Source organism: Nerophis ophidion, linkage group LG17 (genome assembly GCF_033978795.1).
Source record: "Nerophis ophidion isolate RoL-2023_Sa linkage group LG17, RoL_Noph_v1.0, whole genome shotgun sequence".
NCBI classification, from domain to species: domain Eukaryota; kingdom Metazoa; phylum Chordata; class Actinopteri; order Syngnathiformes; family Syngnathidae; genus Nerophis; species Nerophis ophidion.
The window spans coordinates 29,108,645-29,121,430 of NC_084627.1; the positions used below are offsets into that span (position 1 = coordinate 29,108,645).

Genomic DNA, 12,786 nt, shown 5'->3' on the forward strand with positions numbered 1-12,786 from the left:
TTTCCGGGAGACTCCTGAATTTCAGTGCACCTCCCGACAATCTACCGGTGCAACCATTCTCCTGAATTTTTCCCAATTTTCACCCGGCCAACATTATTAAGGGCTGCCGTGACTGCACTGTCCTCTACAACAGTGATTCTCAACCTTTTTTCAGTGATGTACCCTCTATGAACATTTTTTTAATTCAAGTACCCCTTAATCAGAGCAAAACATTTTTGGTTGAAAAAAAGAGATAAAGAAGTAAAATACAGCACTATGTCATCAGTTTCTGATTTATTAAATTGTATAACAGTGCAAAAATATTGCTCATTTGTAGTGGTCTTTCCTCAACTATTTGGAAAAAAGGATATAAAAATAACAAAAAAACTTATTGAAAAATAAACAAGTGAAGAAGTGATTCAATTATAAATAAAGATTTCTACAACTTAAAGTGCCCTCTATGGGGATTGTAATAGAGATCCATCTGGATTCATCAACTTAATTGTAAACATTTCTTCACAAAAAAAGAAATCTTTAACATCAATATTTATGGAACATGTCCATAAAAAGTCTAGCTGTCAACACTGAATGTTGGATTGTTTTATTATTTTCTTTCACAGTTTATGAACTTATATTCATATTTCATTGAGGTATTATAGAATGAACATATTTTAAATGGATTTATGAATTGCTGCTGCTTTCTAAAATGCTTTTAATAATTCTTACTTGTCCCTTTGCGTTCCTACAAGTACGTCCAGGGGATAGCGCACCCCCTTATAGAGGACTACTACTCCACTACATGTCATCGCGCATGCTTTTACATCCCACAACCAACGTGCCGACTCTGTAACATTTTGTATGAGACTTGTGCAGAACAACGTGTGTGGCTGCAAAACGTACTTGGTCAACAGCCATACAGGCCACACTGAGGGTAGCCGTTTAAACAACTTTAACACTATTACAAATATGCGCCACACTGTGAACCGACATCAAACAAAAATTACCAACACATTTTGGGAGAATTTCCGCACCCTAACACAACTTAAACACAAGAGAAGAAATACCCAGAACACCTTGCAGCCCCATCTCTCCCGGGCTACATACACCACCTCAACCGACGCAAGTAGGGATGGTGGGGGCGTGGTGGGGTGGTGGTAGCGTGGGTGTGTGTATTGTAGCCCGGAAGAGTCAGGGCTGCATGTAATTGTGGGTAAATGTTCTGTTGAATTTATGTTGTATTACAGTGCGGATGTTCTCCTGAAATGTGTTTGTCATTCTTGTTTGGTGTGGGTTAACGGTCTGGCACATATTTATAACAGTGCTAAAGTTTTTTTTACGGCCACCCTCAGTGTGACTTGTGTAGCTGTCGACCAAATATGTCTTGCAACATCACATATGTGAGCTGCTCAGCCAAATGTGACAAACGATTTGGCCTGCACGCTGTCCGTACAGAATTCAGTGAGTGTTAAGAACAGTGTTGTTGCAGCAGTCCATGATTACGTAAAAATTGGCTTTAATTCTATAGGAACTCCCGTGAAAATCGAGAATGTTGGGTAGTATGACGCTGTCAAGTTCTGTTCATATTGAACTCACGGGCCACGCACACATTAAATTGTCACATCTACGCGCGGTCCGCATAACGTCTGAAACATTAGCCAATATTTGAGACCCCTGCTTTACACAGTCGTTTTACATCTACCACACTGTTGGCCAATCATGTAGTAATTGACAGTGTACAGTAATCATCAGCATTTCAATTTCTCATGCGAGCAAATGCCCAATCCTGCATCATTCTGGACATCTTTGTGTCTCTTTGCAGAACGGTTACACCCCCTTGCATATAGCCGCCAAGCAGAACCAGATGGAGGTGACCAATTGCCTGCTGCAGAATGGGGCCTCGCCCAATGCCGAGTCCCTCCAAGGAATCACGCCTCTACATCTGGCTTCGCAAGAGGGACGACCCGACATTGTGGCTCTGCTCATCTCTAAGCAAGCTAATGTAAATTTAGGAAACAAGGTAAGCACCATGCCAGTTTATACGATATACCGTGTATATAAAGTGTATACACTGGATATATGTTCAATGGTTGTCTTAAAGGGGAACATTATCACCAGACCTATGTAAGCGTCAATATATTCCTTGATGGTGCAGAAAAAAGACCATCTATTTTTTTAACCGATTTCCGAACTCTAAATGGGTGAATTTTGGCGAATTAAACGCCTTTCTGTTTATCGCGCTGGAGGCAATGACGTCAGAATGTAACGTCGCCGAGGTAACACACCCGCCATTTTCATTTTCAACACATTACAAACACCGGGGCTCTCAGCTCTGTTATTTTCCGTTTTTTTGACTATTTTTGGAACCTTGGAGACATCATGCCTCGTCGGTGTGTTGTCGGAGGGTGTAACAACACTAACAGGGAGGGATTCAAGTTGCACCACTGGCCCGAAGATGCGAAAGTGTCTGCCGCCAGACCCCCATTGAATGTGCTGGAGTGTCTCCACATTTTACCGGCGATGCTAAGGCAGACATGGCACAGTGATGTATGGATAACCTGCAAATGCATTTGCAATGATAGTCAACGAAATCACAAAGGTGAGTTTTGTTGATGTTGACTGCCAGCTAATCGATGCTAACATGCTACGCTAATTGATGCTAACATGCTATGCTAATCAATGCTAACATGCTATTTACCGGCGGTGCTAAAGCAGACATGGTACAGAGATGTATGGATAACCTGTAGATGCATTTGCAACTACAATACGTTTCCTTCCACCCACATTTAATGCGAAAAAAAACACTTACCAATCGACGGATTTAAGTTGCTCCAGTGTCAAAAGATGCGAAAGTCCTGATCGTTTGTTCCGCACATTTTACCGGCGATGCTAACGCAGCTATTCGGCCATGCTATGGCTATGAACAGCGTCAATAACTATTCGCTCAATAGCTTCAGTTTCTTCTTCAATACTTTCATACTCCAACTATCTGTTTCAATACATGCATAATCTGTTGAATCGCTTAAGTTTCTGAAATCCGAGTTTGAATCCGAGCTAATGCCACTATATCTTGCTGTGGTATTCTCATTGGTTGTTTACATTGCCAGCACTGTATGACGTCACAGGGAAATGGCCAGTGTCTTCGCAGAGAGCGAAAATAAGGCACTTTAAAGCTTTATTTAGGGATATTCCGAGACCGGTAAAATTTTGAAAAAAACTTCAAAAAATACAACAAGCCACTAGGAACTGATTTTTATTGTTTTTAACCATTTTGAAATTGTTTTAATGTTCCCCTTTAATGAACTAGATTAGGTACACGTGCTTTCAATTTGAAATCCATTTTGGAAACAACCACTGCTAATTTGATACATATTTCCCTGTGTTTTTCTCCAGAATGGTTTGACACCTCTACATCTTGTAGCACAGGAGGGTCATGTGGGCATTGCCGACACACTGGTTAAACAGGGTGCTTCTGTTTACGCTGCTTCACGGGTAAGATCAATAAAAACAAAATAATGCTCTAATTCACTCCAGGACTCGCAACCTTCAAGTACAAACCCCGTTTGCATATGAGTGGGGAAATTGTGTTAGATGTAAATGTAAACGGAATACAATGATTTGAAAACCATTTTCAACCCATATTCAGTTGAATATGCTACAAAGACAACATATTTGATGTTCAAACTGATACACTTTTTTTTTTGCAAATAATCATTAACTTTAGAATTTGATGCCAGCAACACGTGAAAAAGAAGTTGGGAAAGGTGGTAATAAATACTGATAAAGTTGAGGAATGCTGATCAAACACTTATTTGGAACATCCCACAGGTGTGCAGGCTAATTGGGAACAGGTGGGTGCCATGATTGGGTATAAAAACAGATTCCCCAAAAATGCTCAGTCTTTCGCAAGAAAGGATGGTGCGGGGTACACCCCTTTGTCCACAACTGCGTGAGCAAATAGTCAAACAGTTTAAGAACAACGTTTCTCAAAGTGCAATTGCAAGAAATTTAGGAATTTCAACATCTATGGTCCATGATATCATCAAAAGGTTTAGAGAATCTGGAGAAATCACAACACAATCCCTCAGACGGCACTGTATCAAAAACCGACATCAATCTCTGAAGAATATCACCACATGGGCTCAAAAACACTTCAGAAAAGCACTGTTACTGAATACAGTTCGTTGCTACATCTGTAAGTGCAAGTTAAAGCTCTACTATGCAAAGCGAAAGCCATTTATCAACAACATCCAGAAACGCCACCGGCTTCTCTGGGCCTGAGATCATCTAAGATGGACTGATGCAAAATGGGAAAGTGTTCTGTGGTCTGACGAGTTCACATTTCAAATTGTTTTTGGAAATATTCAACATTGTGTCATCCGGACCACAGGGGAAGCGAACCATCCAGACTGTTATTAACGCAAAGTTCAAAAGCCAGCATCTGTGATGGTATGGGGGTGCATTAGTGCCCAAGGCATGGGTAACTTACACATCTGTGAAGGCACCATTAATGCTGAAAGATACATTTAGGTTTTAGAACAACATATTCTGCCATCCAAGCGCCGTCTTTTTAATGGACGCCCCTGCTTATTTCAGCAAGACAATGCCAAGCCACATTCAGTACGTGTTACAACAGCGTGGCTTCGTAACAAAAGAGAGCAGGTACTTTCCTGGCCTGCCTTCAGTCCAGACCTGTCTCCCATCGAAAATGTGTGGCACATTATAAAGCCTAAAATACGACAGCGGAGACCTCAGACTGTTGAACGACTGAAGCTCTACATCAAACAAGAATGAGAAAGAATTCCACTTTCAAAGCTTCAACAATTAGTTTCCTCAGTTCCCAAACGTTTATTGAGTGTTGTTAAAAGAAAATGTGATGTAACACAGTGGTGAACATGCCCTTTCCCAGCTACTTTGGCACGTGTTGCAGCCATGAAATTCAAAGTGAATTATTATTTGCAAAAAAAAATAAAGTTTATGATTTTGAACATCAAATATGTTGTCTTTGTAGTGCATTTAATTGAATATGAAAATGATTTGCAAATCATTGTATTCTGTTTATATTTACGTCTAACACAATTTCCCAACTCATATGGAAACGCGGTTTTTAAGTTATTGTTGACAGCTAACTATTTTTGTTATAAATCCATCTTTAAAAAAATAAAAAAAACTTTTATATGTACTATATAAATTGTATTTTTGGATAATATTCTCTGTTTGTCGCAGATGGGCTACACTCCCCTTCACGTTGCCTGTCACTATGGTAACATCAAGGTGGTCAAGTTTCTTCTGCAGCAGCAGGCTCACGTGAACAGCAAAACACGGGTAATTTCTGCTTATGTGTTTGCAAGACCATTATATTAATACTAAGTGTAACATCCGTTTTTGTAAGCAGTCAGCTGCAAAAGTTTTGAAAAAGACCAACTCACAGGATCAAAACATTTTACCCAAACAAAAACATGTAAATCCACTTAACATTCCAAACGTTCAAAAATGTCAACACATGAAGTGCTATTTCATAGATAATATTATAGTTTTAAATGCAGAATGTAATGGATGCATTACCATTTAAACTTTTAACTTCATTGAAGATATTTTTTAGCAAAGACGGCGGCGTGCGGAGAGGGAGGAGTGTGTCACAAAGCGCACAGTTGCGATTTGCGTGACCCCAGGATGTAGAGACAGAAGGCGGAGAGCAGATGGGTGGGTCATTTAAATAGGGACCGTAAAATAAAGAGCACCAGCAGGAGGCGGGCAGTCATCCACGGGGGAAGAATATAAAAGTTTCATAGGTGGCAGGTGATGAAAAACAACACATGCAAAGCTATAACCAGCTGAGGGGTGAATTTAGCGAAGCACCGTAAAGCAATGCAAAGCACAAAAAGGGTCCCATGAACACCAAAATGAACCAAGATTGCTCAGAAAGCGACACTGGCAGATAAACACTCATCATTGGCAATCATGGACAGGTGAGGCTCCCTATTGCAAACCAGAACAGCACCCACGATCAGTGCTAATGACAAACCTAAAACAGGAAGTGAAACAAAAAAATATGACGAAACACAAAACAGCAGAAAAACAACACAGAAACTGTCACGCTGTGGCAAATGCAAGAAACAGAACGTTGTCTCTTCAAGGTCTTTATTGTAGACTGCCAACATGAGAAAATCTGACAAACACAACACAACATGCAATATTTAAAGTGTCTCCCAGTAGAACAAACCACACCCCTTCTGCTGGGTGTGAGAATGGTCCTAGTGCCCGCCACACAGCCCCCCCCCGAACACCCAGACAGCAAGTTATGGGGAAAACATTACCGGGGGCCTCACTTGTCTGCCGCAACGGGTAAAATGTCTATCCCGCGGGGGAGCGGGTGTACCCTGTGGGGAAGAACAAATAACAGGGCCCGGTGGAGGCGAAGGACAATCAACCCTAACAGGATTTGGAGGGCGGCCTCGGCGGGGGACTTGGCCTGGCAGTACTTCTTCACCCGCAACACAATGCGCTGGTTTAAGCCTGTCTATGGAAACGCATTCCCCGCGCCCGCCCATATCCGGCACAAAGGTTTTAGGACCGTGTTCCAGCACCCTAAATGGGACATCGTAAGGGGGTTGGAGGGGCGAACGGTGGGCGTCGTGACGAACAAAAACAAAACGGGCATTTTTAAGCTCCAATGGCACAAAAGATTTAGGGAAACAGTGGTGGACTGGGCCAGGAGCCAAGGAGTCCCTCGGCCAAAAGGGAAATGATCGCGGGGCACCACCCTCAGGTAAAAATTCACCCGGAACACGGAGTGGTTGACCAAACACCAATTCAGCGGGGGCCGCAGCGAGATCCTCTTTAGGGGCCGAGCGCAACCCGAGCATAACCCAAGGTAAACGGTCAACCCAATTGCTATCCACGAGCGCCGCACGCACAGCCGCCTTAAGCGACCGGTGAAAACGTTCACATAAACCGTTAGCTTGGGGATGGTAGGCTGTAGTACGGTGCACCTGTACACCCAATGACTGCGCCAACGCTGACCAAAGCTCCGACACAAATTGGGATCCCCTGTCCGAGGTGATATCGGATGGCGTGCCAAAACGCGCAACCCAGGCCGACAGAAACGCACGGGCAGCGTCTACAGAGGCAGTGGAGGAAAGAGGAACCGCTTCAGGCCATCTGGTGGTGCGATCTACCATCGTTAGCAAGTGTGTATAACCCTGCGACGGAGGGAGGGGGCCAACTAAGTCCACATGCACGTGGTCAAACCGCCTGACCGGAATCGTAAATGGTTCGAGGGGCGCCTTAGTGTGCCGGTGGACCTTGGCACGCTGACATGCCACGCATGCGGCAGCCCACTGCCTAACATCCTTCCTAAGGCCAGCCCAAAGAAACTTGGCACCAACTAACTTGACGGAAGCCCGAACGCTAGGGTGCGACAGGGAGTGTATTGCGTCAAAAACCCGGCACCGCCAGTCTACCGGGACGACAGGCCGAGGGCGGCCAGTGGACACATCACAAAGGAGGGCGGGACCGCCATCCTGCACCACCACCTCCTTGAGCACAAGTGCCGTACCTTCAGCTTTGAGTGCGCGGATGCCGGGGTCGTCGGGCTGGTCAGCAGCCATTCCCGAATAATCTAAACCGAGCTGCACGGGGCATACGAGTACGCGTGAGAGACAGTCAGCCACAGGGTTGGCCTTACCGGCCACATGCTGAATGTCCGTAGTGAACTCCGAGATGGACGACAAGTGACGCTGCTGACGGGCTGACCAAGGCTCCGTGACCTTTGACATGGCAAACGTCAGGGGTTTGTGATCAACAAAAGCCGTAAAAGATCGACCCTCCAACAGAAAACGAAAATGGCGTGTCGTGAGATACAGTGCTAACAATTCTTGATCAAATACGCTGTGCTCATTATCTCGCAGTTTGCGACTGAAGAACGCAAGAGGCTGCCACACATTCGCCACCCGCTGCTCAACCACAGCACCCACGGCGACATCAGACGCATTCGTCGTCAAGGCCACGGGCGCCGTTGAAACAGGGTGGGCGAGAAGAGTAGCCCCTGCGAGTGCGGATTTAGCCCTCTGAAAAGCTTGGACCCGCTGAGGAGTCCATTCGAGGGAATCGCTAGCCTTTTTATTACGTAGGGCACCATAAAGAGGCTGCAGGAGGTGGGCAGCGCGCGGAAGGAACCGATTATAAAAATTAATCATGCCCAAAAACTCCTGTAGAGCTTTGACAGTGGAGGGACGAGGAAAATCCGCCACTGCCTGCACTTTCGAAGGCAAAGGAATGGCACCCTGCGACGAAATACGGTGACCTAAAAAATCAATCTCCGACAGCCCAAACTGACATTTAGAAGGATTGACAATCAGGCCGTGCTCGTCAAGACGTTTGAACACTTGTGTTAGATGTGACTGGTGCTCTTCAGCTGAAGGACTCGCCACCAAAATGTCGTCAAGATAAACAAATACAAAATTGAGCACGCGCAACACTGAGTCCATTAATCTTTGAAATGTTTGTGCTGCCCCCTTCAGGCCAAAAGGCATACGCAGGAACTCAAAAAGCCCAAACGGGGTTATTACTGCAGTTTTGGGCACGTCCTCGGCGCGCACCGGAACCTGGTGATAACCGCGAACTAGGTCTACCTTTGAAAAAATGGCGGCACCAGCCAGGCGCGCCGAAAAGTCCTGGATGTGCGGAATAGGGTAGCGGTCGTGCGTTGTGATGTTGTTAAGGCGGCGAAAATCCCCACAAGGACGCCAGGAACCGTCTGACTTAGGCACCATGTGCAAGGGCGAATCCCAAGGGCTATTAAAACGTCTAACGATGCCTAAACGCTCCATAGTAGCAAACTCCTCTTTAGCGATGGTCGATTTAGCCGCGTCAAGACGGCGCGCGCGCGCAAAAACTGGCGGGCCCACCGTGGGAATAAAATGTTCGACGCCGTGTTTAGTGTCCGCAGTGGAAAAAGCGGGAGTGGTTAATGACGGAAAATCCGCCAGCAAACGCTGAAAAACGTCACCAGATACCGAATAATTAGCGTGTGTGAACGGTCCAAGTCCCCCTGCCTTACATGTAAAAGATGAAAAAGACACAGCATCAATCAATCGGCGGTTAGCAATATCAACAATCAGTCCATTAGCACACAGAAAATCCGCGCCAATAATGGGGACCGTGATGGCGGCGATGATAAAATTCCACTGGAAATTGCGTCCACTGAAGCACACAGTCACCAACCTGGAACCGAAAGTGTCGATTGATGAGCCGTTGGCGGCACTCAGCAGCGGCCCGCAGCCACCTGTCGCCTTGTCCGCGTCTGTGGCAGGTAGCAGGCTGACTTGCGAACCGGAGTCCACCAGGAAACGTCTCCTTTACGACGAGTCAGCGATGAAAAGCCGCTCACATGCTTCGCCAGCGCCCACAGCCGCCACTGAACGCTGGCGATGGAGTTTTCCCGTGGCCGTGAAGGAACAAGGAGGGACACACGTCGGGCTTTGGCGCCAAAACGTTGATGGAAGAAGCACTGGCTTGCTTCGCGCCTTTCCCGGGTAGCGACTCCCGCCATTATCGCTGAGTCCGCGTTCTCCGTCGTCTGCAGCGGGGGCGCTTCCACGCTCTGCACGGCAAACCGTCTGGAAGCCACCAGCACCCGGTCAGCTTCTTCAGCCAAGCCCCGGTAATCGCGGGAGGCCAGGGAAGTGGAGTTAGCAAGCACCGCACGGGCCGCAGGTGGAAACTGCCGCAAGAAAAGATGCGTGAAAATGAACCCGCCTTCCTCGGAGCCCAGCAGCGACAGCATACTGTCCATTAAATCCACGGCGGTGCCATCGCCCAGACCCGGCAGGGAAAGAAGTCTATCTGCCCTCTCAGCGTCAGACAGTGTGAACCTCCGAAGCAGGAAGTTCTTGAGGGCGGGGTACTTGTCGCTCCGTGGAGGGTTTCGCAAAATCTGCATCGCGCGGCAAGTGGTTGCCTGGTCGAGTGATGTCACAACCAAGTGATACCGGGAGTCGTCGCCGGTTATCCCTCGCAGGTTGAAGAGAGACTCGACGTGTTGAAACCATGAGGCCGGGTCGCTCTGCCAGAACTCCGGAAGCACGCAGGTAGATGGAGCCACAGGTTGCTGGAGATGGGGCGACATAGCCGATGAAGACACCTCTTCTGCGCGAAACATTGTCGGGGTCACCAATGTGGCAAATGCAAGAAACAGAACGTTGTCTCTTCAAGGTCTTTATTGTAGACTGCCAACATGAGAAAATCTGACAAACACAACACGACATGCAATATTTCAAGTGTCTCCCAGTAGAACAAACCACACCCCTTCTGCTGGGTGTGAGAATGGTCCTAGTGCCCGCCACAACGCACACTTTATACTTTACTATGAGTTCTTTCTTCAATTCAATAGTGTTTCTAACCTTCTTTATCCAAATGCTGGGACTTGCAACTTTCTTTGGCTCCTTGGTGGATTTTTTTGCAGTCATAGTCATTAAAAAAAAGACTTTGTAAGCAAAGTGTTAGATTATTTGTTCAAGCACTGGATTCATCAGAATTATATTTTGCCAAACAGGTTTGTTACGTGTTTCAATGTTTAGCGGTACAATAACCTAAAAGGAAACCAAAACCAGGGAAACCTTTTGGCAAAGATGTTTACCTAAAACTCAATCCTACGAGAAGGTAGTACAAAAACCGAGCTAGTACTGTGTTGGGTGCAGTTGCTCATGACTTTTGTTTGATTGATTGCATAAAAAAAAATGTAGTTTAATCACAACATTGTCATCTTATCAGTGAGAAGCGACGTTCTCTCTCATTATTTTCTCTCTGTATTTTGCCTCCAGATGGGCTACACCCCTTTGCACCAGGCAGCTCAGCAGGGTCACACTGATATCGTCACCCTGCTGTTGAAACACGGAGCACAGCCCAATGACATCACATCGGTGAGTCACTTTTCCTATCACAATTACCTACCTGATTACAGCCTCACCTGTTAGACGGCGTTAAACTGAGTGACACCATTCATTCTAGTCTGGATCCCATTATTGACAACTCAAAATAGGACCAAAAAGATTTAAAAAAAAAAAAAAAAATTATGTTAATTTGCAAACCATTATGTTTCTATTGACAGAATGGGACGTCTCCACTGGGCATTGCAAAGCGTCTGGGATATATCTCTGTTATCGATGTGCTCAAACTGGTGACTGAGGAATCTGTTTCTGCGGTAAGCAGTGTTAGGAATAATAACGGCGCGACACTTGTATATTGCAACACCATGACTCTTTTCCAGTAACAGGTAATCTAATCACCTTCACAACGCTGTTGCTGACAGTGAAAGGTGGTGTTTTGTTGTTGTAGCGTACCAACAGATTCACCCAAAGTCAGATACTCTTTATTTTGACCTTAGCATGTAAATGGCAGTGTCTAGTTCAAACACTGTATATTTCCGACTTGTACACTGTCTCTGCGTCCTATCTGCACACCCACACAACACTTTACCAATCTCTTTTGTTCTTTGAATCTCAAATCCTTCGATATATAATGAGGCATCCACACTTTTCCTACTTAAGTATGACAAAAAAACATAAACTTAATTTTACTAGTATTCAAGTATTACCTGTTATTATGAAACCATCTTTTAGTTTTAATGTTCATTCTCAACCTTCTCTAACACATTGTAATAGTATGTCCTGAAGTCCTGAATAAAAGGGAGTTTTGTGTCTTCTGTAAATAAAATACAGTTAAACAATTTGGAAACCAAAGCGATATAGTTGGCATGCGTAAATCAAAGTATAGGTCCAAGGATCCAAGTACCTTGTGGTACCCCCCAAATAATATAAGGTAAAGCACATTTCCTATTGTAAATTTATACGACCTTCAGATACAACCCACTTTTCTTATCCCATGTTTAGTGACAGTTTATGATCAAGTATATCCAACACTTTTTGAAGATATAAAAAAATTAGGGGTGGGCAAATTAGTGCGTTAATTATGAGTTAACTCATCAATCTATTAACGCCGACAATTATTTTATCGCACATTTGCGTATGTTGTTTACATGCTTTTATTTTGTTAACGCCTTTTCTTAACAAGATGGCGTCGCCCGGCGTCGAGGGGCTCTTGGTAAAGATGGAACATTTGGCAAAAATACCGGACAATTCTGCAAATTTCATGGCTGGATTACAGCGTGGTCACTCCGGGATCACTTACGACCGCCAGACAATTCTGAATGTGAATAGATCGGGCCGTTTTGGACTGAATGACGCGTGCTTGCTAGACCGGCTAGCTAGCATGGGAATACTTTGCCAGCTACATCCAGCGGCCTGTGAAGCAGCGGAGTATATGTGTTGTCTGTCTATTTATGAATAATGCAGACGAGGAGTGTTGGCTGTGTTCTTAACGTTTGCTTTCAGAGCGTGCATATCACAACATACAAGATGCCGTCATGGCGACACAACCTATACCGGGCTACCGCGCATGCTTGTCACTCCTGTTGCATGCTGGGTAGGGTAGTTCTTTTATTCCCTGGCTCATAACATCACAATATAGTACCATGTATATGATGCGTTCAGTTTATCAAAGCACCAAGCAAACAATCGGAAAATTCCCATCATATCAATTCCTAGATATGATCATAATTATTTTAAGTGCACTACGCAGAGTAAACACATTATTAATATTGCTATTACGGATAATTTGATCAAAAATTCCCTAAAACAGCCCACTACCTATAATATAGGTTTTTTAAACATAAGATCCCTGATAAAAAAAATGTTTCTGCTGTTACCGCAGAAATTGCCTTTTCAGATGTTATGATTGTGGCTCAGAGAT

The 12,786-nt window shown here is 44.9% G+C and overlaps 1 protein-coding gene across 10 annotated transcripts in view; it reads left to right on the forward strand.

Annotated features, from left to right (window-relative positions):
• Window positions 1-12,786, forward strand: part of LOC133536300 (ankyrin-1-like) — a 243,425-nt gene that overhangs the window by 125,051 nt on the left and 105,588 nt on the right. For all 10 annotated transcript variants that reach the window (XM_061876715.1, XM_061876718.1, XM_061876722.1 and 7 more), the window contains exons 17-21: window positions 1,799-1,996; window positions 3,370-3,468; window positions 5,203-5,301; window positions 10,800-10,898; window positions 11,087-11,179. In XM_061876715.1, coding sequence (XP_061732699.1) covers window positions 1,799-1,996; window positions 3,370-3,468; window positions 5,203-5,301; window positions 10,800-10,898; window positions 11,087-11,179 — 588 coding nt within the window. The remainder of the gene's footprint in view (window positions 1-1,798; window positions 1,997-3,369; window positions 3,469-5,202; window positions 5,302-10,799; window positions 10,899-11,086; window positions 11,180-12,786) is intronic.